The 27,773-nt window shown below is 39.7% G+C and overlaps 1 protein-coding gene and 1 pseudogene across 9 annotated transcripts in view; both read right to left on the bottom strand.

Moving 5' to 3' along the window:
- Positions 1–17,512, bottom strand: part of MAP2K5 (mitogen-activated protein kinase kinase 5) — a 256,636-nt gene extending 239,124 nt beyond the window's left edge. For 3 of the 9 annotated variants that reach the window (XM_038580794.1, XM_038580792.1, XM_038580793.1), the window contains exons 1-2: positions 16,684–17,510; positions 10,143–10,191 (exon numbers count right to left, since the gene is read on the bottom strand). In XM_038580794.1, the coding sequence (XP_038436722.1) occupies positions 10,143–10,191; positions 16,684–16,818 (184 nt within the window). In that variant the 5' untranslated portion in view covers positions 16,819–17,510. Of the gene's footprint in view, positions 1–2,928; positions 3,063–10,142; positions 10,192–16,683 lie in introns of those variants that run through there. The other 6 variants (XM_038580795.1, XM_038580798.1, XM_038580797.1 and 3 more) reach the window with 5 other exon arrangements.
- A 3,300-nt stretch (positions 17,513–20,812) lies between these two features.
- On the bottom strand, positions 20,813–21,284 carry LOC119866925 (annotated as a pseudogene).
- Between the last annotated feature and the right edge of the window lie 6,489 nt (positions 21,285–27,773).

Here is a 27,773-nt window from a genome sequence, read left to right as displayed (position 1 = left end):
TGTAAACTGGTGCAGCCACTATGGGAAACAGTATGGAAGTTTCTCAAAATATTAAAAACAGAACTACCATGTGATCTAGCAATTCTATTTCTGGGCATCTATCCAAAGCAAACCAAATCACTCTGTCAAAGAGATATATGAACCTCCATGTTCACTACAGCAGTATTCACAATAGCCAATATATGGAAACTACTTAAGTGTTCACCAACAGATGAATTGCTTAAGATCTGATATACGTATACAATGGAATATCACTCAGCCATGAAAAAGAAAGGCATTCTGCCATTTGCAACAACTTGGATGAACCCTGAGGAGGATATGACACTAAGTAAAGTCAGTCAGAAAAAAACAAATACTGCATGAGACCATGTATATGTGAAATTTTAAAAAGCCAAACTTAAGGATACTTGAGTGGTACAGTTGGTTAAGCGTCTGACTCTTAGTTTGGGGTCCGATTGTGATCTCTGTGTTCAGTGCACAGAGTCTTCTCAGGATTCTCTCTCCCTCTCCCTTTGTCCCTCCCCTCTAAAATAAATAAATAAATCTTTAAAAAAAAAAAACCTAAACTTAGAGAAGCAGAAAGTGTGATTATGAGGGGTTGGGGTGTAGACAAATGGGGAGCCTCTGCCAAAGGGTATAAACTTCTAGTTATAAGTATAACAAGGTCTGGGGATCTAATGTAGAGCATGGTGATTAATGCTAATAACACTGTAACTTTTTTTTTAAGATTTATTTATCCATCTTAGAGAGTGTGCATGCATCCCTGGGGGAGATAGGCAGAGAGAGAGGGAGAGAGAGAGAGAGTCTTAAGCAGACTCTATGCTGAGCACAGAGCCCAATGCAGGGCTCAATCCCACAATCCTGAGACCATGACCTGAGTCAAAACCAAGATCAGATGCTTAATGGACTCTGTCACCCAGGTGCTCCAACACTGTAACATATATTTGAACGTTGCTGAAAGTAAATCTTAAATGTTCTGACCACAAAAAAGAAATGGTAATTATGTAACAGGATAGAAGTATTAGTATTACCTAATGCTATGGTGAAAATCAGCTTGGAATATGTAACTGTATCAAATCAGCAGGTTGTACATTTTAAATTTACACAATGTTATATATGTCAATTGTATCTCAATAAAGCTGTAAAAAATGTTTTAAAATAAAGACAAGTAGGGATGCCTGGTGGCTCAGCTGGTTGAGCATCCAACTATGTTTCGATTCAGGAGATGCCTGGGTGGCTCAGCAGTTGAGCATCTGCCTTTGGCTCAGGGTGTGATCCAACTGGAGTCCTGGGATCAAGTCCCACATTGGGCTCTCTGCATGGGGCCTGCTTCTCCCTCTGCCTATGTCTCTGCCTCTCTCTGTGTGTCTCTCATAAATAAATGAAATCTTAAAAAAAAAAAGTTTCGATTCAGGTCATGATCTCAGGATTGTGGGATCAAGCCCCAAGTCAGACTCCATGCTCAGGGTGGAGTCAGCTTGAGATTCTCTCCCTCCCCCTTTGCCCCTCCCTCTACTCATGGGTGCTCTCCCTCTCCCTCCCTCAAATAAACAAACAGATAAATAATCTTTAAAATAAAGACAATGAATTGACAGGTATTAGAAGTATTAAAGGATAAAGCAGAAAGACAGACCAAGCAATTTAGTATAACAATAATTTAAAATACTTCTCTGTTAAAAGTTGGAAACACACATTCTAGCTGACTCTGGCTATTTGCCTATCAAACTGGATTAGCTATAAAATGAACACTAAGTGGAACTGTAAATCATAAAAACTTACTAAAGTGTCACTAAGAGTTTCAAGGTTATAAATATGTTGCTGAAGAATGCTAGAAAGTAGTGATACTAAGTAAAGAGGAGTAGAAAAAATAATTTGAACTTTTTGTCTTTTAGAGGTTCTTTACCATCTGACCAAAAAAGCATTACTAGATATGACCAAGGGAGGGGGGTGGTGCATGCGAAAGATCTGATACACTGGTTCACAATGAGAATTCCAGACTTCTCTAGTTGCCTGGAGCATAGTAATATGATTTTCCAGCACATTAGGGAAGCAAAAGTAGAACCAGAAAGTCTATGTACTGGCTGGATTTTGTTAATGTCACTTAAAATGGAGGAAAAAATCCTAGCAAGATACCAAATAGAGTGCAGCAGATGGTAAACAAATATTATGAAGCAATCTTCACAAAATCTGCAGTGTGTCACAAATATACAAAATGGCAGAGTTTGGGAAAAGAGAATCATAACAGGCCATATGTTGTTAGCAATTTTATTTGGAGCAACATGCAATCCAAAAGAGAAACCAAGAGGAGGAACATAAAGGCCCAATAGAGGAGAGGCAGCCTCAGGTAAGGGCGGTCAGAATGGCAAGCACAGTGCCTATCAAGGTAAACAGCCGTCAACTGGCAGACGCCAGGGAGCTCTCAACAAAACAGCACCCACTACAGTGACGGGGCTCAAGTGGGCTTTCGAGAGAAACAATCTAGATCCTACAAAGAACAGCAGAAAGTTAAGGCAATATATTATATGTCATTTGTCACAATCCTTCAGTGCCAGGTGAGAGTCAATTAGAACTACAGCAAAGGCATTTTCCCAAGACAAGAGGAAAGAAATGCAAACATAATTTTAGAGATTAGAAAGACATTCAACAAGAAATTATCAGAAAGGTTGTCAAGTTTGCAGAGCCCTTCTCAGGTATGGCATCTAAGATCTGGACAGGACTAGCAATCCCAATTTCTATGGCCAAATCATCTCAGCCATGAATTTTAGCTCCATGCCCCCACCTCCTGATTCCTTCTTCATTTCTTTGCTCCTTTCCTCTCCCCAACAAATATGCAAGTGCCCACTATGTAGTGAGCAATGTTATTGGCACTGGTGATAGTGACAGCAGAAAAAGAAAAAAAAAAAAAAGCCTTGCGCTCTTAGTGCTTACATTCCAGTTGAGATAGACTTGAAGGGGATGAGGGGGCTGCGCTGCACAGCTATCTGGGGAAAGGGTCTTGCGGGCAGAAGGAACTGCTAATGCAAAGGCCTTGAGGTAGATGAATATCCGGCATGTTCGAGAGACTGAAAGAAAGGCAGAGTAGGTAGTACAGCATGAGAGGTGGGAGGGGTAACAGTTCAGAGAAGCAACGCTGCTGACGCTGAGGGCAAATGAGAAAATGCAGTACCTTCTAGGGTATTTTAAAGACTTGGCTTTTACTCCTGAGTTAGATGGAAATCACTGGAGGGTGCCAAGTGCTGTGATCTCACTTCTAAAGGATCACTTTGGCTGCTATGTGCAGAACAGGCTGTGTGGAGGCAAAAGCGGAAACAGGGAAACCAGTGAGAAGACCACCATCCTAGACCAGGTGAGAGATGATGGTGGCCTGAACCAAGCTGAGATTCTGAGCAGTCATCATATGCTAGACATATTTTAAAGCAAGAGCTAATGGGATTTTCTGATGGATGAGATATAGAAGGTTTGCCTTTATACTTCATTCCTTCAAATATCCATGCATTCCTGAAACACATATTGAGCATCTACTATGTGCCAAATGCTATGATAGGGTTTCTAGAGGCTCAAGAATAAGCAGTCTTGTCTAGTCCCCTTAAGGAGCAACTAGCCTGGTACTTGAATAAAGGACTTAAACTTCCTTAATTCTCATACAAAATAGCAAAACTACTATTAAGCTACTATTCTCATAGACTAAAAAGGATCTGGACTTTGCACGTGGATGATACTACAAACCAAAATTTCAATAAATTAAAACTCTCTTCAGATAGTCTCAAATTCTAGGGTGCATAATTGACTCATACTGTTAAATCATTTTTAGACTGTGTACTATTGTTACAATTTTTCATCAACCTAATTTTACTTATAAATAGCTGCTTATCTTTTATACATACTGCAGTTTAAGAAAGTGAAACTTCCTAAGTTTAATGAAGTTTTTATGAAGTGAAACTTCCTAAGTGAAACTTCCAAACTTCATAAGTGAAACTTCCAAACTTCCTAACTTGATTTCTAAATATTTTATAATTCAGACTTCTCTCCAAAGCAAAAAAGGGTTCTCATCTAACTATTTTTAATGACACTGTCTTTGCTGTTTGGACATGAAGGGTATATACCCTAAAGGTATTTCTCCAGTAAACAGCTACCATAGTTTTCTATACTGTAAGAAATTGTGACTTATATAACTTACAATTTGCTTTAAATGGCCCTGTTATACCAAATTTAAAATGATGAACTGGGGGTGCCTGGCTAGCTCAGTTGGTGGAGCATGCAACTCTTGATCTTGGGGTTATGAGTTCAAGTCCCATGTTGGGTGTAGAGAATACTTAAAAATAAAATCTTAAAAAAAAAAGATGAATTGGTTTTAAAATTCTACCCAAAATAATCTTCCAGAAATTCAAAAAACAACTGAAATGAGAAGTGAGCATAAAAGGATCATGGATGAAGAAAGGCATTAGTAAAATAAAGATTTATCCTACAATCATATTTTATGAGCCAAAACTCAGAGGCACGGTTTGACAAGTGTGAAGATACTTATGATACTTATGAAGGCTACAGAGCAAAACATGAAGTCAGAGAGCCATGGAAAAGGGGGACCATGTGGTATTTATAGGTATAAGTCAGCACTTGTCTACATAAACTTAAATGCATCTTTTAAGTCACCAGGAATAATTTACTGCCCATTACCACCACTCCATCAGTCACTTTGCAGCAGTCACCTGTCTAGAGACAATCCAGGAAGAAGAGCACATGTAACAGATATGTACAGGAAACTAATTAGTGGGCACAGCTGATTTTTATCGCCTGTGTGTTGGTGCACTCATTAATCTGTTAATGAAACTGTGGAAATCAGCAGGGGTCTCTGGGCCTGTATGAATGTCAAGCTCCTACAGCATATGTAGGACCCACACATGCAAACATACAAGACTTTTTATGGTAATGGAATTAAGCTTCGTCTCAGGAATGTTCTCACATTTGGGAAAAGACAAATTATAACTGGTATGGAGTCAGCTGTCTATGTGTTTGAAAAATAAAGTTGGATTCCCCACCTGACTCCTCTTTTCACCAAAATAGACTGGAAATGATACAAAAATTTGAAATCTTGTGACCTCTGTAATAAAAATGCAGGCTCTTTTCAGGAAAAAAAAAAAAACCCACACAAATACACATATGAACATATGTACTTATATACATACCCAATGTGCTTGTGCTTAACCCTATTAAAGTAGAGCAAAATGACTATGGATGAATGTTTTTTCAATATTTGGAATGTGGAAGACCTTCCTAAGAATGACATAAATCCAGAAGTCACAAAGGGCAATATGATAAATTTGACCAAGTAAAAACTTCAACCTTCTCCATGGAAAAAAAAAGAAGAGGGGGGGAAAAACGACCAAAGCAACCTGAAAGGAAAGCAGTAAACTAGGTAAAAATAGCTCCAAAATATAAGACAAAGCCCTAGTTTTTTTAATATTGGAAAATCCTTTAAATCAATTTGAAATCTATAACCTAAAAGGAAAATGGGCAAAGGTGATAAAATAGTCACAGAACTTAAATACAAATGACCAAAATACAAATGAAAGGATACTCAAACTCATTTAATTGATACAAAGTAAAACAGTAACATCATAATCTTTCCCACCTTTCAAACTGACATTGACCAGGAAGTTTGCTAAGAAAAAAATACCCAGATTTGGTGAGGGTAGAGAGAAATGGACACTCTCAAACATTGTTGGTGGGAGTATAAATTGGTTCTACCCTTTAGAGAGCAACATGGTAATAGCTATTAAAATGTAAAATAGGGGTACTCTTTGTCTCAGCAGTTTCAACTCCTGGGAATTTATCGCACAAATATATTTCCACAACGTAGAAAGATATAAGGCGATGCTGTTGACTGCGGCATTTTTTCTAATACTAAAAAACTGCTAACTACTTAAGAGTGGTCTATCAGTAGGTTAAATAAATTAAGCCATGGCCATAAAATTAGGTATAATATAGTCATCCAAAGGACTGAAGTTGATTTGTGCACGCTGATGTTGGAAAGAGGTCCAATATATACTCTAAGCCGGGGCATAGGAATCCAGTTGTGGTATAGTATGTATCACATACAGAGAAAACCTCCCTAAGGCTACAGAAAAAGTTGTTAACAGTGAATTGGGGAAATGGGGACTTTTAGTTTTCCTTTCATCATTTTTATGCTGCTTAAATTATTTTTTTAAATCATCTATACCTTCTTAATTAAAAAAAGAAACCAAGCTCTAGATATTGGAAAATATTTTTTGCACTCTAGTTATAAAGGGAAAAGGACCTAAAAGCAGTAAGATGAAAAAGGTTTAGGGCCATCGGTCCAAGAGCTGAATTCAGCACAAATGGGCCTGTCTCCCTTCAGCCAGCTTAACTCCCCTTGGGAACACTATTCCCAGGAACAGAAACCAGAAAGAACACAGGCACGATAGACTCTTCCCCTCAGGACAGAGGGCCTAGTCAAGTGTGGGAATTTGAATTTGAATTTGGAGCCTGACTGGTCCACCTGACCAGCCAGTTTATATCCCGGGCCTGGGCAACAGCACAAATAATCCAAAAAAGCAAATTACTTACTTAGCATTAGGTCACATTAATTTTAAATTTCTCATCTGAATAGGGACCAACATTCCATTTTATTCAGTAATGGCATTCCCACAAGGCACTAAGCTAAGTACTAAGAAGAGAACAAGAGTGGAGTAAAACATGGTACCTGTCATCAAGTCATTCAAAGTCTAGTGAGGAAGGGAAATGCGCACACAGCCATCCCATCAGAAGGCTAACAGGTTACCTGCTGGGTTACCTGCTGTAGCAAAGGTGTAGAGAGAGATTAACCCCATCTGTGGGGATCTGAGGTCTCAGTGAATACATGGCACTTCTCTGAACTGAAGAAACTGTATAATTACCTTTCTCCTCCTTTCCACTTATCAACTCATTTCCTTGGTAAATTTGACAACATCCTTTCTCCTGTTGCTTGATTCCTATCACTAAGCATAATACCATCTCTTTTGCAAAAGAAACCAACTAGTGTTACATGTACTTTTCAATATTGAATATAGTACCATAAATACATCTTTGATCAAGGTTTTATTTATCCAGGAGTTGTTCACTCATAGCTATACACCACAGAAACAGCTCAAAAATGTCAGCAAATTAGCTTACAAACTGTATCTTCCCAAATATTTCTTCTACATAGATTCCATTTACTAGTTCAGGTCTTTGGTTCAGTATATAAGGTCACCTAGAGCAACCATGAAAAAAGCCAGGCTAGGATTTTAATCTAAACTGAAGAAACAAAGGACTGTTACTATTTTGTCTGTGTTTTGGGGTTTTAGTTTTGGTTTTGGTTTTGCTTAGAACTGGTGGAGACACAGATAAGTATAGAGCTACTACCCTCGACTCAGTAAAGAAGGAACAACATCTCTTAAGAACTTAAATCTAGAAATCTAAACATTCTTTTAAAAGATTTTATTTATTTATTCATGACAGACAGAGAGAGAGAGAGAGGCAGAGACACAGGCAGAGGGAGAAGCAGGCTCCACACAGGGAGCCTGATGTGGGACTCGATCTCAGGTCTCTAGGATCACGCCCTGGACTGAAGGTGGCGCTAAATCGCTGGGCCACAGGGGCTGCCCTAAATATTTTTTTCTTAGTGTTAGATATACTTTCAGTATTAAATATATTACCATAAATATGTCTTTGATTAGTTTATTTATTTAAGAGTTCCATCAAACCATAAACCAAAACCCATAAGCCATGTAAACCATACTTAACACACTTTGTAGGCTTTCAACATACTTAGCTCTAAAGAGTGCATGCTTCACAGTCAAAAACCACTGTATTTAAATTTGGTTCCACTACACTGATGAACTTTGGTAATCATTTCTTGTCTCTGAGCCTCAGTTTCCCAAAGGTATACTTTCCCTACCTCACAGAGTTTTTTAAGGATTAGCAACAATCTAGGTAAATCATCTAGTCTATTGTCAGGCACAGAGCAAGCCATCAATAAATGACAGCTACAATAATCAATGTTATTACTACGAACCCTAACTCAGTGGGACAGAGGTACATCAAGCCACTCTGTGGGACCCAGAAGGCAAAAGTACAAAGTAAGCTTCTTTTCTACTACAATAATGAGCAATCAGAAGAAGTGATTTCAAGAACTATGACAACTCGCAGAACAAGTATCAAAAGTGGCTGAGAATCTATACATGCTCTGGATTCTATACAGGAAAGTCCACTTCACCACTAATTATACTTTGAGCAAGCTGTTCAAAGGATATGTCCTTTCCTCAACTAAAATGGAACTAATAACTATAGGAGAGTCTTAATCATTGGAAACAAACTAAGGGTTGCTAGAGTGGAGGAGGTGGGGGGATTGGGCAACTGGGTGACTGGAATTAAGGAGAGCACATGATGTAATGAGCACTGGGTGTTACATGCAACTGATGAATCACTGAACTCTATCTATCTCTGAAACTAATAAAATATACTATGTGTTAATTAATTGAATTTAAATAAAATAAGATTAAAACAAAAACAAAATAGTCCTTTGAAGCACTTTATGGGGATCTTGTGAAGGTTAAATTAAATGAGATAATCATGGAATATTTTTAGCACAGCATCTGGCAACAGTGACAGATGTTAACAGTGACAGATCTGGCACCACCAAAGACTTACCAAAAAGGGTGTGAAGAGCTTGCAACACTAACATGTATTTCAGATACATGTACCATTTTTCAGAAGTATATACAGTCCAGAGTGATTAATAAAATACTAATTATTTTAAGAGTTTTACACAAGTGACTTTTAAATATATGAAAGGATTATTAAAAATATTCAAATAAAAGAGAAATCTAGAAAGGAAAAAGTGAGCTCATTTAGCCAACCATCCCCTATTCTAACCTCAAGTCCACTTTCCAGGGGGAACCACTGGAAGGCACTGTGGTGGGCACACTTCAGATCCTTGTCTCTCAATATGGACATGAAGTGGGATTAGCTATTTACAAAATTGGATCACACCACACATACTATTTGTTTATTCAACAATCTTTCCATGTCAATGCATAAATTCCTAACTCATTCTTTTTAGCTGTTGTTCAAACTGCCTGCTGCTTCAGATAAAGGATAATTTATTAATCCATTATTCTAGGCATTTACTTTTCTCTAATTTTTTGCTATTAAGAATCATTCCACAATGAATATTTTGTTTGAAGGTCATTCAACACATGGGCAGGTATTTCTGTTGAACAGCTTCCTAGACACGAAACTGCTGAATCAAAGGTTTTGCACATTTTATATTTTGGTAGTAAGGACTGCCAAATTGTCCTCCAAAGGGAACATAAATAAAAGAAAGGACATTGTACTCACTGTCATTAACCATCTGCTTAAAAACCAATAAGTACACTATAATGTAGGAAAAAACTGTACATCTTCTCATGGAAAAGTAGCCCTCACCTTCAAAAAAACAGATGGGAATCACAGCTAAAAATCCTTACTCTATCCTTTGCAACATCAGAGCCCCTATTCTATCTTCATCTTAACATCCTAGACCCTCACATCACCTCCTGCAATGACCTGGCTCATGTCAAAACTAGTTTTCGAGTCCATCCTGCCCCCACCCAATCCCGAAGCCAACTGGTTTGGAGTGGTAGGCAGCAAGGAGGAAAGACTCAAGACCTGAAGGGCTACGGTCATCATGTAGCAGCCACACCAAGCTCCACTAAAACAGAATTATTCTAAGCAATGCTCGCTCAAAAGCTCTACTCTGTTGCTGTTTAAAAGCAGCAATGGATTACAATCTTTTAATCAATAATCACTGGCCTACAGGTAGTTTACACGTTTCATTTTGTCCCACAATATTATTATAGTGAGGAGCAAGAGCAGATAAAGGTCATGTTGGTAATTAAAGCTATATTATAGAAATATGCACACCCAAGATATGATTAAATAAGAAAATATTACTCAGTTTAGTATCATCATTAAACTTGCATTAATTTATAAATATTTAAATGTACCATATGATGATCATAAATAATCTGTTTTTGTCACTTTCTAAAGTAATGCAACCCATAAACCCTTTGAAAAATTACTGCAGAAAGAAATAGTCAAGAAAGTATACAAGCCAGACTTACATTCAAATGCTGTGGTTGTTGCTTCAGGCAGAACCTGGCCTATCACATCCTAAACAAAGAAAGAATAAAGAAACACAATTAGCCATCTTCTTTATTGCTAACATGTGGCAAATCCTAGAGGAAATATGAGAACCTGAAAGAGATTTTTGAAATGTTGGCATAAACTACAAAAACATTAGCTCATAATCACACTTAGCCCAGCAATGTAAGCCCAGAGTTTAAATCTCTATTTAGGGGTGGGGCAGAGGAGGATTTTTTATAAAATCTCTTCTACGCTGTATTAATAACATCACCTTTTACTCTTGATTCAATAGCATATACAAATACACTGTTGTCCATTTAAAAAATACATGTAAGTTTCTTTTATGGGAGGCTGTGGAACATACTGCCAATAGAACTGTATTTAGGAGTCAGACTAGCCTGGATTCAAATCTCAGCTCTGTACTTAACAGCTGTGTGACTACAAATTACTTAACCTCTCTGAGCTTCTATTTGATTATCCTCCAATATGGGTCTAGTAATACTTACAGAGATAATGCAAAAATTAACTTAAATAACATAATAAACATAAGTTAGACTAACACATTGTAGACACTCAACAAATATAGTTTCTGATACGTAACTAGCAACATCTTGCCTTATATTCCATAGCGCAAAGAGTTAAAAAAATTTTCATGATATATTATTCCAATGATGATATTAACCTATAGTGCTACATTTGATACAAACAACTTCTGTCAAGTTTTACTCTTTTTTTTTTTTTAAAGAGTTTATTTATTCATGGGAGACAGAGAGAGAGGCCGAGACATAGGCAGAGGGAGAAGCAGGCCCCCTGCAGGGAGCCCCATGTGGGACTCGATAGCAGGACCCTGGGAGCACACCCAGAACCAAAGGCAGATGCTCAACCATGGAGCCACCCACGTGTCCCTCAAGCTTTACTCTTAAGCAACTGGAAAACATACATTTAATGACACTGGAACAGAGTTAAGCTAGCCTACAAAAAAAAAAAAAAATGTGTTTAATGTATATAATCTGATATCGATGTTTAAATGAACCTATAAAGTTGCAATCTTTAAAATCAGTCTACAGAGAAAGCTTAAAGAGGCATGGACTGTCTTCAAGAAATAGCCAGTTCTGGGAAAAGTGACCCTCCATTATATCCAGCCTAACCCAAATGGTCTGCAAACCTCACCGCTCTCAGGGAGCTGTGCCACAAAATCCCTCCTGGGCTCTGCCAGTAACTGGCATCAGGCAGCGGGCTGACAAAGCCGCTTGCAGTAGTTCTCAGCAGGGAGCCCACAGCCCATCCAAGCAGGGCACTTGGCAGAGTGGCGGCTGCAACTTCCTTCTAAAGGCAGTTCTTTAGAAGCTTTTGCTGCAGTGGAAATTTGCATAATAGCCTTGCCTCTACAGTGCCTTTTATTTCCCCTGAAAAATAAATCTGTGCATATAAAGTTGATCAAAGAGAACGATCTTAGGCAGCCCTCACTCAGAGCCAAAGGAGGACATTTTTCCCCTCTGACTCTAGTCTTAGCCAATGAAACACCAACTCTGAGAAGTATTTATGAAAAAATTTCAGTGTTAAAAAAAATTCTCCACACTTGTAGGTAAAAAGGATTTGTCAATAGGTAAACAGAAACTGTAGAGTATAAATAAACTATAGAGGCAGCTAGTGTAAAGCCTGACTCTGTGGACTGGAGCCAAACTGCTCAGGTTGGACCTTTGCTCTGCCATTCAGTAGCTGACTGACTATGTCTCTCTGTGCCTCAGTTTCCTCTTGTGTACAATGAGATCGTAACTGTACCTACCTCATAGGATTAAATGAGCTCACATTTGTAAAGTGCTTAGAGAAGTATCTAGCACACAGTAAATGCCACATGAGTGTCTGTTAAATAAAATAAGTCCCTGATGACTGGAATGTTACAAAGCTTACCTCACAACAAAACCCAAGGATCGGCAGATAGCCGATCCTTCACTTACATCATCCTTCCATAGCATTTACCGAGGACCTTGCCAGTAGTGTAGTTAAAAAACAAGCTGGGGGACTCCACTCTCAACCCTCCAAGTTGAGGATACCTCTGGTTACTTCAAGGGAACTCTCATCACCTCAATCTTGAGACAGGACCTCTAGTATTAGCAAACTAATTTAGGATCCTTCCTACTTAACGAATAGCAGAACCCATCAAATTTCGAATAACTAGCTGAAAAACTCACCAGGCAGCAATGGCATCCTTTGCCCATCAACATAAACAAAGAGCCATATAGGTTTTACATCTAATGTAGGGAAAAAAAGAAAAGGCAAACTTCCTTGAGAGAATCATGAGAATCATATGAACAGGTCATTTATAAGAAGGGCACTTTAATAATTTTATGTATATTATATTTTAAGTTATACTTTAAGTGACTTATTTTAAAAAATCTTATTCTCATCATAACATTTACCTAAAGAAGGTTTCTTTTTCTTTTTTTAAAAGATTTATTTATGATACAGAGAGAGAGAGAGAGAGAGGCAGAGACACAGGGGGAAGGAGAAGCAGGCTCCATGCCGGAAGCCCGACTGGGACTCCAGGATCCTGGGACTCCAGGATCGCGCCCTGGGCCAAAGGCAGGCGCTAAACCACTGAGCCACCCAGGGATCCCCCTAAATAAGGTTTCTTTTTTTTTTCTTTTTTTTTTTTCTAAAGAAGGTTTCAAAAGAAAAGTTTAGGGATGCCTGGGTGGCTCACTCAAGGTGTGATCCTAGGGTCCTGGGATTGAGTTCCGCATCAGGCTCCCTGCAAGGAGCCTGCTTCTCCCTCTGCCTATGTCTCTGCCTCTCTCTTTGTGTTTCTCATGAATAAATAAATAAAATCTTAAAAAAGAAAAAAAAAAGAAAACTTAAGTTTAAATATTTTAATGGTGGCACTTCTTGATCCCTTTCTGTGCTTTTAATAAATCAGTCAAATACAAAAGTATAATTAAGCATCTACAACATGCCAGGAGCATAAAAACCATGAAGCTATAGGCTACAGAAGAATAAGATATAGCAATATTCTAGTCTGGTCACAAAGATAAAGACAAACCTAAAAGAGCCAAACAAAAGACATAAATAGCAATAAATAGCAAATAGTATTTGCTAACTCAGGAGACAAGAAAAAATCAAAGGCTCAGTTTAGATAAAAATTGCATAGATAAGGGGAAACATGAGTGGAGATTTGGGAGACAGGATTCAAACAGCAAGAGGAATAAAAGGAACATTCTCTCCTCCCATTGACTAGTTGAAATCTCCTGCACAGTATATTCCCAAAATTGGAGGCTGTGTCTACAAGGAACAGAACACAGAAAGCTGAAAAACAGATAACTAAATGTCTCTGCCCTTGGAGACCAGCTAGGCCTACATTACACTACAGCCAGTCCCTAATTATTCAGATGCAGGACAAAGGCCCAGAGAGGTTGAGTGACTTCTCAAAGGTTTCTCAGCTATTTGATGGAGCTGTGACAAGAGCCCTCAACTACAATTCCAGGTCCAAAACACACTCAGGAACAGATGACTCAGTGACCACAAACTGCTTCTGGTTTCTGCATCTGGTGCTGCCCCCAACGAGCTGTGTGACTTTAGCATTTTCTCCCCCTCTGGGGTTCATGCTCCCTCATTTGAAAACTGGGGTGAAATGAGTTATACATTACATAAAGGGGATGCTTCCAGATTTCGTTTGGCTTTAAAATTTTAAGGTTCCAAGCCAAAGATGCTGATGTATCTGTTGCTTTTTGCCATTTTCTTGATGAATAGATGAGGTGACCCTGGAGAAGAGGTCACAAGTGTCCACCAGAATCTGGGCATGCAGTGCATACAGCCTGCAATAGGGAGCATGCAAGACAGCACAACACTCATTGCAAAGAGCCCTTCATCAGGCCCTCCTGACAAAGCATGATCCACCGGGGCTTACCTGCACATATGCACATGTGAGGACCCATGGTACTCTGAGCTCTAAATGGTGGTACCATTTGTGCAAAATTTACCTTAAGGCCAGTCAGCCCGGAGCCAAGGAACCATTGAGAGATGCTTGAGAAGCAGAAGATCCAGGCCCTGTCCTTTATGTCTTAATGACAATACTTATAGAGCACTTACCAGATTCTAGATTGTTCTAGGGGCTTTATGTATATCAACTCCAGTAGTCCTCATACTCTATCAGGTGGGCACTATTTTAATTCCTGACTCCTTTTTTTTTTTTTTTTTTTTCCAGATAACGAACTGAGACCTAGAATACACTTGCCCCAAAGTGAGTATGGTAAGCTTTGCAATTCAAACCAGGTAGTCTAGCCCAGAGCTTGTATTTTTAAACACTGCACCATTCTACATTAAATAGTACCTTCTGTTATTTCAAATGAGCAAAGTCAAAGAAAGCTTACATCTTTCCATCACAGGCATGATCCCACTTAAACTTTGCAAGCCTTGAAGACGGGTATTGTCCCAATTTTACAAGTAAGGAAACTGAGGCTAAAAGAGACAGAGTGACTTGCTTACTTAGTGAGACTGCTTGCAATTAAACCCATGTTTCTAGATTCAAAACCTAGCAGACTGTCCACAAAACCTTAACTGCATGCATCTTCCTTGAAGCTCCTTTTGAAATGCTTGAACAAATATTTCAAGATGCTTTGGAGCTCCAGAAACAGGAGACAGAAACGTCCATCTCCTCCAGAAGTTTACCATTTAGTGGAGAAGATAGACAAAACTGTGACAAAACCTGCTAGCTTTGCTGGAACGGAGCTATGGGAACACAGAGGAGAGGCATATTAAGACTAAGATAGAGGAGGGACACACGGGTGGCTCAATGGTTGAGCATCTACCTTCGGCTCTGGCAGTGAATCCAGGGTCCTGGGCTGGGATCAAGTCCCACAGTGGGCTCCCTGTAAAGAGTTTGCTTCTCTCTCTGCTTCTCTCTGTGTGTCTCTCATAAATAAATAAATAAAATTAAAAAAAAAAAAAAAGACTAAGGTAGAGGAAAAGTGAAGCTGGGCTCTGAACGACAGGTAGGAATTGGCCAGCTGAAGAAAGGGGTCAGACAGCCTGGGACAAAGGTTAGCTCTATGAACCTGGAGCACATAATGTTCTCAGGGATGTGGTGAGAGACTGAGCTGGTGCCAGGCAGGCACAAGCCAATCCAGATAGACCTAGAGGACCATGTTAAAAAAAGTTTGGGCCTTGTCAAGAGAAGAAATCTATATGCATGTGAGAGTGTGGATGGACTCCAGATGCCAAGAGAAGGGCAATATTTGGTGTTGGCTTACTAGAAGCTACTGGCTCACTCCAGCTTCTGGACTCCTGGCCCAGACACCTGAAAATCTGTGATGTTCTGGGCCAGTAATATCCAGAATTCAAAATGTAGGTATTGGAATCAAATTTTGATTGAGTCACATACAGCAACCAAAAAAAAAAAAAAAAAAATCACACCCCAGATCCTCCTCCCCACAAGAATCTCTGCTCCACCCCCATTTTATCTTGTAGGTAAGTTCCACCATAGATTTGGTACCTGCAACATGTTTCTGGGCATGTCAGTTCTCCTCTCCATACCTCAATTATTCAATACTTAAAACGGGCACAGTGCACTCCGGCTATCTCAAATGTGTGCTGAAAGATGAGAAATGACAGTGCAGCATGTGGGGAAAAATCACTAAGTAAGCAAATCTGAGTTCTGGTACGGACTCTTGCACTCACGAGCAACACAGCTTTGGAAAAGCCATTCCGTCTTCACTACTCCTCAGTAACTATCTCAAAAAAGGTTCAGAGGTCTCAACAGGCCGCTCACTGCCAAGGTTACACTCCGCTCTCACATTCCATGACTTTATTTGAACTAAGTTCTCGGTACCCTGAAAGTAATGACACAGCTTTGATTCTGAGATGCACCCTCCCCCCCCCCCCCCAGGGTTAGCATCATCTGAAATTGCGCTCCTTTTGCATTCTGTGCAGCAGGTGACAGTTTAACAGGCAGTATTTTTTTCTCAGTAGTACATAAAAGAGTGTCTTAGAACCAATGACACCTTAGGTTTGCTGAAGCATGGTTCAAGCAGCCTAGATTCCCTTCCCCAGTGGTCACCAACCAAGTTCGGGGAACTCAGTAGAAAGGCATGGCTGGAATCTGGCCAAGGACATTCCGAGAAACACTTGGGGGGGCGGGGGACAGGGGACGGGGGGGGGGGGGGGGGGGTACTTCTAGACTCAGCTCTTTGCAGCCGGTTGGTTGCAAATGTGTGTGTATGTGTGTATGTCCCAGTGCAGGCTGTGAGCTCCTTGAGGGCAGGAGTTCAATCTGATTCATCTCTCCGTCCCCAAGGCCCTCCCTGCACAATTGCCAGATTTCAGTCCATGCAATTAATCAATGTGTGTCGCTGAAGCAATAAAGCCGCCCCCACAGGAAGCCAGCAAAGGCCACTGCCACTCGCTCGGTGGTGGTGGGGGGGGGGGGGGGTGCAGCAGGCTCAGATTCGGCGGTCCAAGTGCTGACTACCCCACAAATCCCTGCGCCCTCCTCAATGGGATTTGGATCCTGCGGTTGCCACTCACCAGCACGTCCCTGAAGAGTAACTGCGGCCCGGAGTGCACTGTCCAGTCCACCGCGCCACTATTTGGAATCTTGATACGAATCACCAGCACCTGGTTCTCCATGGCATGGAAGGGGCCAAGGGCGAGCCACAGCATTACAGGTGCCGGGGGCTCACATCCTGGGGTGGGCGGTACCCACTGGATCGTGGTCAAGCGGGGGCTCCAAGAGGCGACCAGGGGACGGAGGGGTGCGGGGGGGGGGAGGACAGAGGGTCGGGGAGTCGGGGGAGTGCAAAGAGGAGGGGTGGTCTGGGGGAGCCCGCGGGCACCGAGCCGGACCCAGGCTGCAGGGGGTCGGGGCTGCCTCCCTGTGAGCGTGCACCGCGCAGGAGGCAGGGGCCGGTAGGAACTAGCGGAGTTGGAAAACAGCGCGAAACGGGCTGGTGAAGCTCCCTGGCGTCTGTGTGGACGTGCGGAGATGACCCCGCTTTCGGGAGGGAGGCAGAGCGGCAGGTGTCCGCTCCTCCTTGGCGCAGAGGGAAGGGAAGGGAAGGGAAGGGAAGGGTCCCCGACTGGAAGGAGCCCCGGGGGCCCCCAGACCAGGCGGAAGCCGACCAGGGCCTTCCGCCCGAGCGCCGCGGAGCGAATCGGGCTCCCCCCCTCGGCCCCCCTCCGAGTCACAGGGCGCGGCGCGCACCGGATCAGCCCTGGCCGCCCCAGGCCGAACGTTCCGGCGGCAACGGCGGCGGGAGGAGGAGGAAGGCACGGGGAGGGCACTGTTACTCCGGAACCAAAACGCACGGCACCGGAACCCCCGGGAGCGGGCGAGACGCACCCGCCTCCCGCGGCGCCATGTTGGAAAAGGGCAGCTCCCGGCCAGCCCCGCCCCCGCGCCCGCGCCCGCGCCCGGGTGGGCGGGACCTGAGCGGAGCTCGCGAAGTGCGGGGGCGGGGCTTCCGCGGGGGGCGGGGCTTCGGGGCGGGGCTGCGCTGTCCAGGTCCCGGGACCGCAGGTGATGCGCGGAGGATGGTCCCTCCCGTGAGTGACCCTGGTTAAAGCCCCGCCAGCTGAACCATATAACGAGCGGAGGAGGAAACCGAACTGGGGCTGCAGTCCGCCCAAAGCCAGTTGATGGCTTAAAATTGCGTGCTTAAAATTGTTTGCGGAAGCCTTACCTTTATCCCAACTTTGCTAAGCCCTTTACCTTGAGGGGGTTTGTGCATCAAATCCGCAACAGCCAGGCAGGAACTCAAAAAGTACTTGGCTTTTAGACGAGAAGGTCATCGTCTTCCTCTCACATTAGCAAACAGTGCATGGATTGAATTTTTTTTTTTTTCTTTTTTCGGTTTGTTTTGCCCCGCTGTTGTCCTGAAATAGAAAACAGCCTCCGTTCAAAAGCAACAGGAAACAGGTTCAAAAGCCACCTGGTGGCTCAGTGGTTGAGCATCTGCCTTCTGGGCGTCATCCTGGGGTCCTGGGATGGAGTCCCCCATTGGGTTCCCCGCAGGGAGCCTGCTTCTCCCTCCGCCTATGTCTCTCGTGAATAAATAGATTAAGATGAAAGAAAAAAGAAAGAAAGAGAAAAAGAAAGAAAGAAAGAAAGAAAGAAAGAAGAGAAAAGAGAGAGAAAGAAAGAAAAAGAAAGAAAAGAGAGAGAAAGAGAAAGAAAGAAAGAAGAAAGAAAAGAAAGAAAAAGAAAAGAAAGAAAAGAAAAAAGAAAGAAGAAAGAAAAGAGCAATAGTAAAAAAAAAAAATCAGGGAAGAGTGTAAGTGCCAAGGGACAGCTGCAGTAGTGGCCTCATGTTCTCTCTCTTATTAAATCCTTGCAGAAAGTATCCAGTCTAGTCCCCAAATTTTCAGATAGATCCTAGATAGGATTGTTGACTTATTGGGTGATATCTTGGGAAGTAGGAATAACCCTTGGTTGTTTTTAAATGCCTTCTTAACCTCAGATTTTAAAGTGCATAACTTGTGTTCATCTGTAGTGCCTAAATAAAAGTTTGTTTACAAATTTCAACCTGTGGGTTTGTCCATAATACCCTGCTAATGTGCACCTGTTGCTTTACTTTCAGGTAGTGAACTTTGTATAAATTTGGTGGGAGAGGAGGGACAATTTCTGCCCTAACATTCAGATAGTTTACACAAGAAAAAAAAAAAGAATTTAAATGTTGATTAGTTTCAGTAGAATACCAAAAAATTTTGTGCATATTTTTCCCTGTCTGAGATTCTTTTAATACTTAATTTGAAAGTCCGAGTATGAGATAAATTATCTCTTTGTAGATGTAAAACCCCCCACACGACCTGCCTATTGTTTCTTGGGCACACCAGTAGTTATTGTAAGTTAATAGCTTAGGTAGAAATTTACTTAATCAGATGCTCCAGATATTCTGAAATTGCCTTTTTCCACTGGCACTTCAGTCAAGTGAAAAATAAACAGTGTGCCTAAGGTCCCCATGTACTTTTCACTGAAAGTTCATTTCCTATTGTTTGAAAAAATAGACCACAAAACTAGAGATTTTCTATGAACCTATCATTTGTTAAAATGGCTTTTTAATTCATTGTACTATGGGGAAAACCAACTCAATTTGTACTTTCAATTCTTCTGGATAGGTATATACCCAGAAGTGGAATTGCTAGATCATATAGTCATTCTATTCTATTTTTAATATTTTGAGGAACCACCATTCTGTTTTCTGCAATGACTGCACCATTTTACATTCCCAATAGCAATGCATGAGTGTTCTGATTTCTCCACATCTTCACCAACACTTGTTATCTTCTGTATTTTTTATATTAGCCATCCTGTTGGATGTTATGCAGTATCTTACTGTGCTTTTAATTTGCATCTTCTTAGTGATTAGTGAAGTTGATAAATCTTTTCATATGCCTTATATATCTTCTTTGGGGAACTGTCTATTCATCTGCCCCTTTTTTTTCCAAAAAGATTGATTGATTGATTGATTGATTGATTGATTATTTATTTATTTATTTATTTATTTATTTATTTTTAAGATTTTATTTATTTATTCATGAGAGACACTAAGAGAGAGAGGCAGAGAGACAGGCAGAGGGAGAAGCAGGCTCCATGCAGGGAGCCTGACATGGGACTTGATCCCGGGTCTCTAGGATCAGGCCCTGGGCTGTAGGTGGTGCTAAACCACTGAGCCACCTGGGCTGCCAAAGATTGATTTATTTATTTATATTTTCTTTTAAAGATTTTATTTATTAATGACAGATAGAGAGAGAGAGAGAGAGGCAGAGACACAGGCAGAGGGAGAGGCAGGCTCCATGCCGGGAGCCCGACGTGGGACTCAATCCCGGGACTCCAGGATCGTGCCCTGGGCCAAAGGCAGGTGCTAAACCACTGAGCCACCCAGGGATCCCCCCAAGATTTATTTATTTTAAGAGAAAGAAAGCCCGAGTGGGAAGGGCAGAGGAAGAGGGAGAGAGAATCTCAAGCAGAGTCCCAGCTGAGAGCTGAGCCAGTTGCAGGGCTCTATCTTCTGACGTGGGATCATAACCCCAGCCAAAACCAAGAGTCCAACATTTAACTGACTGTGCCACCCTGGCACCTCACCTTTGCCAAGTTTTAAATTGAGTTATTTATGGTTGTTGTTGTAAAGATTTTTTTTTATTGAGGAAAATACATTTTGCTATTGTAAACCACAGAGGTTTTCTTTCATCTTTTTTTATCTTGCTCTCAATCTTGAATTCTTAATCCAGAATCTGACCCTTTCCTACCACTTCACAGCTACTACCTCAATCCAAACTACCATTGTATCTTTCTTCTAATCTTGTTTCCACCTTTGCCACTACTCTATTCTCAACCCAGTTGCCAAGGTTAGATCAAGTCATCCTTTATTTAAAACTCTCTGGATGGCTACCTCACTTGTACAGGATAAAAACTAAAGTCATTTCTTTGACCTATAAAACTCTACACATTCTGTTCTCAATACTTTATGGACTCTCAAACCTCATCTCCTACTGTTCTCCCTCATTCACACCAGCCTCCTCCTCATTGTTCTTTGAAGACATCATGCATTCTACTCAGGGCCTTTGCATTTGCCATTCCTCCTGCCTGGATTGCTCTTAGCCCCAGTATCCAGATGGTTCACTGCCTCGCATTCTGAAGGTCTTTCGTTGTGGTGATTTTATTACTCAAAAAAGGTTGTTTGTTTGTTTTTTTTTTAGCTTTCTGACTCTGACTCTGCCTTCAACATGTTCACAATGATTTTCTGCTCCTGGACAAGGAAAGCACACTTGATCCTGTCATGAACATAGTTAGCAGACATGGAACCACCAAAGGCCCTGCTGATGTGTTTTTGTTTTGTTTTGTTTTGTGTTTGACAAATTCGTAAGGACTTTAGGTCTCATAGCACAAACTCCTCAAAGTCAGACTGAGCACATGCTATGTGGATTTTGGTACTTTCCCAACTTTTTCGGTATAAAGGTAGATGATTCTATTACCAGGGGTTCAGGACAACCTAGTTTCGTTAGAGGCTATTTTGTAGGACAGGCTGCGATGAGATGTCAAAAGATGAACCATTCTGAAAGCCTATGGACACCCTCCCCAGAAGAGTGCATTTTGTAGATTGACCTAAATGTCACCTTCTAGCTGTGGTCTTCCTTTAGCACACACTATGGAAATTTCAAACCAGCCCCAAACCCACTCCACCCATAGATACAAGCTCATTTATTTTTCTCTTAGCATGTGTTGCTAATATATCAAGGTTTTATTCATTTGTTTGTCTTTCCACTAAACTATAGCTTAAAGAGGAAGGGGAACTGGGCATGTCTTTCTTTGCTGCCATGTCCCTAGTATCTAAAATAGTACCTGGCACACAGCAGGCACTTTAATAACATCTGTTGAGTGAATGAATGGATTTTGAAGACAAAGTGGATTGAGTAATAGGAATTAACTGTCATGTGCATTTCTTACCTGTCTTAAGCCTCACTTGTTCCTTTGCTTTGCCACCACCGCCATCAAGAATGAGACAACCGCCATTATGAACTCCCAATGAACTACAAATTTTATAGCAAATATTGATTCTTTTCTACGTTAGAGAATTCCACTTAGCTCTTTCAGAGCCTACTGTGTGCCCTTAAACACAACACTCAAATATTTGTTGATTAATTTTGATTTAAAAGAATATGATGTGGGATGCCTAGCTGGCTCAGTTAGTTAAATGTCCCACTCTTGATTTCAGGTGAGATCATGATCTCAATCATGAGATCAAGCCCAATGTTGGGCTCTGCACTGGGGGTGGAGCCTGTTTAAGATTTTTTCTCTCTCTCCCTCCACCCCTCCCCCTCACATTTGCACACACATTCTCATTAAATAAATTAAATAAAACAAAATAAAGTAAAAAATATGATGAGAGCAGAGGATGAAAACAGTAACTTTCCAGTGGAGAAACCTAGCAGACACCATCAAGGTTAACATCCTCAGTAATAAGTCATGTACTCTCTAATACAAGACCGTAAAAAGGACAGTTGACTTCTGTGGTCTTCTCCCTAAAACTCATAACCCCAATCTAATCATGAGAAAATCATCAGACAAACCTAAATTGAGGGACATTCTACAAAGTACCTGACAAGTACTCCTTAAAACTGTCAAGGTCATAACACACAAAAAAACAAAGAAACTGTTATAGACCTGAACAGACTAAGAAGACATGAGAACCAAATACAATGTGAGGCCCTCAGTGGAATCCTGGAACAGAAAAAAGGACAGTAATGAAAAACTGGTGAAATCTACAATTTAGTTAGCAATGCACCAATGTTGACTTCCTTGACTACTTAGTTTTGGCAACTAAGGTATGTAAGGTACTAACATTAGGGAAATCTGGGTGAGGGTATATAGGAACTCTGTAATATCTTTGCAATTTTTCTGTAAATTGAAAATTATATCAGGAGTGCTGGGGTACCTCAATCAGTTGACTGTCTGCCTTTAGCTCAAGTCATGATCCAGGGTCCTAGAATTGAGCCTAGCGTTGGGCTCCCTCCTCAGCAAGGTGTCTGCTTCTCTCTCTCTCTCTCTCTGCTCTTCCTCCTTGCTCATGCTCTCTCTCTCTAATAAATAAATAAATAAATAAATAAATAAATAAATAATAGTCTTTTAAGAAATAAAAATAGGGCACCTGGGTGGCTCAGTGGTTGAGTGTCTGCCTTTGGCTCAAGTCATTATCCCAAGGTCCTGGAATCAAGTCCTGCAACAGGCTCCTGCAGGGAGCCTGCTTCTCCCTCTGCCTATGTCTCTGCCTCTCTCTGTGTCTCTTATGAATAAATAAATAAAATCTTTAAAAAAATAAAATAAAATAATTACAATAATTTTTTTAAAGTAAGCTATATTTCTATATACCAGCAATAATGTCTTGGAAATTTTCATTGCAAAAAGATAGAATTATATGATTTACAATAGCAATGACAACTAAACAATAAACATTTTCTTCATGTTGCCTAATATCCTTTAGTTTTTAAAAAAGAAGAATATGAAGAGGCGTGAACAAAAATGAGCACAGATAAACCCCTGAAAGTGTGACAGGAAAGTCTACTCTCTCCTGTTTTGTCAGGAAGAGAAAAGAACAGTGGGAACAATTCATGCAGGGGCAGAAACAACAGTTCAACAGATATTCATGGAGCACCCACTATGTGCCAGGTACTATGGATTTTAGATGCTCTAAAATGAATTAATTCATTAATTTAAAATGTCATTAAATTGAATTTCTACATAATACATTTTCCTTTATATAGAGTAGGCTGGTGTTCCTACAAATCACTTAAGCTTTATCACTTCCCTCTTGTCATTGTTTAAATATATCTATATTATTCTTTTTATATGAATGAAAAAAATATATCTCACAGTTTTGTGATACTTTATTCCTTGCAAAGTGCTTCCACATCCATTATGTGACAAAATTGTCCTATGTGGGGAATCTCTGGGTGGCTCAGCAGTTTAGCGCCTGCCTTCTGCCCAGGGCGTGATCCCAGAGTCCCGGGGTCAAGTCCCACATCGGGCTCCCTGCATGGAGCCTGCTTCTCCCTCTGCCTATGTCTCTGCCTCTCTCTCTCTCTCTCTCTCTCTCTCTCTCTCTCTCTGTCTTTCATGAATAAATAAATAAAGTCTTTAAAAAGAAATTGTCCTATGTGTTGTAGTTTAAGACTACGGACTCTTTAGACTGCAGAGATTGGAAGAACACTCACCATGTGTATTCTTGGGTGACACTTCTTGGTTTCTACAACTGAAAAAAAAAAAAAAAAGGGCATAAAAACAGTGCCTAACCCATTGGAGTGTTAAGAGAGGAGTAAGTGAGTTAATATGTATAAAGTGCTAGGTCTAGGACCTGGTACAAAAAAATGCTATGTTAGTGTTGGATAAATTCCTTATTGTATACATGAAGACACTAAGATTTAGAAAGTTCTAATTTCTCTCCATCATTTAACTGGTAATGGTACAAAAAGAACTTAAGCCATATATTTTTTCTTCAAAACAAGGTTCTCTGCATTATACACATAGTAGAACAGCAATAAACACCAACCTAAATAGCATGATTGAGAATCAGAGATAGGCATGCAAGAATGATAGTAAAATTTCAGAATTAAAAGAAACTTACAAAATCACCAATCCAGTTCTCGGCCCAATTCAAGAATTCTCTCCATGTCTCCCTAAGGAATTGTCATGCAGCTTCTCTGAATATATCCAATAAGAGTCACTGCCTCAAGAGGTAGTGCATTCCATGTTTGGCTAATTCAATTAAAATGTTCTTATCTCCTAGTTGCTAAAATATTGTTTCTAGTTCTGTATAAAATGAGTAGGTTTAACTGATCCTAGTACTTTTTTTTTAAGATTTTATTTATTTATTTATGAGAGACACACAGAGAGAGGCATGACACAGGCAGAGGGAGAAGCAGGCTCCCTGTGGGAAGCCTGATGTGGGACTCGATTCCAGAACTCCGAGATCACTCCCTGAGCCAAAGGCAGATGCTCAACCACTGAGCCACCTAGGCATCCCAATCCTAGTATTTTCTATTTAATATTTTACTTCATTTACTTCTGCACATCGTTTCGTTTGACTTTAAAATAGCAACATTTCTACATGAGAAGACAGCACCTTTTGAAATGCCTCAAAAGGATAATGCAACAAAATTCCAGTCTTTCCTTTTTCAGAATATATTAAAAAAATAGAGGTTAACTCATTACATGTGAGGTATTTCAAAACTTGTTGCTATTCTTGCAAATAATCCATATGACCTGCAGTTAAAGTATCCTTTTCTTAAAGCTCTTAAAGATGAAGCAAGCTTTCTCTTTAATTTTGAATATCACACATTCATTCTTCACAGAGCCTTCATTATATGACAAATAAAATACTGCAAGCACAAAATTAGTAAGAGGTATACAGATCCAGCTGTGTACGGAAACTATTTTTTTTTCAGTATGGCTTGTACATAGATTCAGAACTGCTAGATTTTGTTGACAAGTAAAATTACTAAAATTTACTTTCAACGTGGTCAACGTAAAAGTATTTGAAGGATGGATGAATGTTGATTTTTAAATGTAATCTAAAATTAGGTGACAGTATTTAGATTTTTATTCCAACTTTAAAATTCTTGGTTCCTTCATTTTATAAATTTGGAGTTTTGAAAGCATAAGAAACTACAATTTTGGCTTCATCTCACAGCAAGGGCCTTAATATCACACATAAAGAAAGGTTATGAGATAATCCCCTATCTTCATGGATTTTCATTCACTTCTTAAACATATTAATTTTTTGAAATAAAAATATTCACTTTTATTAAATTAAATGGAGTTGAAATTTTTAAAAAATTTAATCCATTTATTAGAGTATTGATTTTGTATTTTTTTGTTATTTCTTTAGGGTTTGTGTAGACAACTTTCGTAGGTCTGATTTTAAATTATGCACTTATATGAAAATAGAGTAAAAGGAATCACTTTGTGGTTAATAAATTCAATGTTCTGTTTACCGACAGATTGTTATAAAATTACTGATATATTCTAGCAGAAGCAGTAAAGGTTATGTCAAGCAACTACTAAAAAAATCATACTATGTGGTGTTAATGATGTTACCTTAACATACCAGCTTCAGGGGCTGCATAATTGTTTCTGCCAACCCATAAATTTTTGAGTAACAACAAAATTATTGTGATTTTTCTTACTAAATAATTCATACATTACAAAGCATGTATGTAACAAGGTCCATGAATCACTAAAGCATATAATGATCATATATATCTAATGACATATCTCTTTTCATAAGATGAATTCAAATAGATTTATGTATTTAGGTTAACTAAAAAATACTATGTTTATATGGTTCATAATTCTATCATCAACAACAATACAAAAACTTCAAATCTTCTTTAAGAAGTACAGCTTCCATGATTCCCTTTAAAAACAGGAAGCTTTTGTTTATCAAAATCTTTGTATTTAAGCTACTTTTCATGAAGTTTTATTGCTTTTAAATTGGTACTATAAATATCACTGAAGATAAATTAATAATATAATGGAGTAGTACAATGTTCATAAACTGTATTTAAAATGATATAAGTGCAACTGAAATAGCTATAAGCAACACTATATAACACCTCATACTAGTAGTAGCTAATATTCTTCACCCAGCAACTAGGATCTAAAAGAGGATATTTTCATTTACGAGCATTTTACATGCTTTTCTTTGGTCTTATCTTAAATAATCTCAAATCAAGTACATCTTTTTAAAACAACACATCTCTTTATACATATGTGTATGCATTTTTATGTTGAAGAATATTTGACCTACAACATTGTATCAGTTTCAGGGTAAGAGTATGTAATAAAGATATAAAAGTATATCTTTAATGCTACTAAAAATGATCCCAAATGAGATTTCATCTACTTAATTAAAACTAGGTTTTATAATTAAAATTTTAAAAATTCTAAGACTGCCATGCATAAAATGATATCAACATGTTTTACCTATTTTAATCTCTAACATTTTTCTAAACAATTATTTTCTATAGAAATCATGCAACCAGTTATATTTCACTATAGGGATATAACATCCTTTACAATTTTAAAAATTTTTATTTGTAGTAAAATACATATAACACAAAATTCACTATGTTAACCATTTTTTAGAAGATTTTGTTTGTTTGTTTGTTTATTACAAAGAGAAGAAAGGAAGGAGTAGAGAAGGATGGAGAGGGAAGGGGAAGGAATCTCAAGCAGACCGGGTGCTGAACACAGAGCTGGGATCACGACCTGAGTTGAAACTGAGTCCTACCCTCAACTACCTGAGCCACTGAGGAACTGCACCATGTTAACCATTTTTAAGTGTATAGTTCAGTGGTATCAAGTACAGTCAGCATTACCATTCACATTACAGTGCATCCATCAGTACCAACTATCTCCAGACCTTTTTTCATCTTGAGAAATTGAAACCATATCACATTAAATACTAACTGCGCATTTCCTCTTTCCTCTTTACTAATTTTTTTTTAATTTTTATTTATTTATAATAGGCAAACAGTGAGAGAGAGAGAGGCAGAGACATAGGCAGAGGGAGAAGCAGGCCCCATGCACCGGGAGCCCGACCTGGGATTCGATCCCGAGTCCCCAGGATCGCGCCCTGGGCCAAAGGCAGGCGCCAAACCGCTGCGCCACCCAGGGATCCCTCTTTACTAATTTAACAGTTTCATTGAGAGATAATTCACACGCCATAGTCTTCCATTTACAATGCACCATTCAATGGTCTGAGTATAGTTGCAGGATTGTGCTACTGTCACCACAATCAAATTTAGAACAGTTTTGTCACCCTAAAAAGAAACCCCATACCCATGAACAGTCACTGCCCATTTTCTCCCATTCTCCTCTTTCCTAGACTCTAATCACTGATCTGCTAATCACTAATCTACTTTGGTTCTGTTGATTTACCTGTTCTGGACATTTCAGATAAATGGAATGATGTAATATGTGGTCTTTTATGACTGGCTTCTTTCCTTTAGCATGATGCTTTCAAGCTTCATTACGTGTTGTGTTTATCAGTTCATCATTCCTTTATTTGATTGAATAATATTCCTTTGTGTGAACATGCCAGATTTTATTTATTCATGCA

This window comes from Canis lupus, chromosome 30 (assembly GCF_011100685.1).
Source record: "Canis lupus familiaris isolate Mischka breed German Shepherd chromosome 30, alternate assembly UU_Cfam_GSD_1.0, whole genome shotgun sequence".
Taxonomy (NCBI): domain Eukaryota; kingdom Metazoa; phylum Chordata; class Mammalia; order Carnivora; family Canidae; genus Canis; species Canis lupus.
Note: the sequence above shows the minus strand (reverse complement) of the source record. Positions and strands in the feature narration are given on the sequence as shown.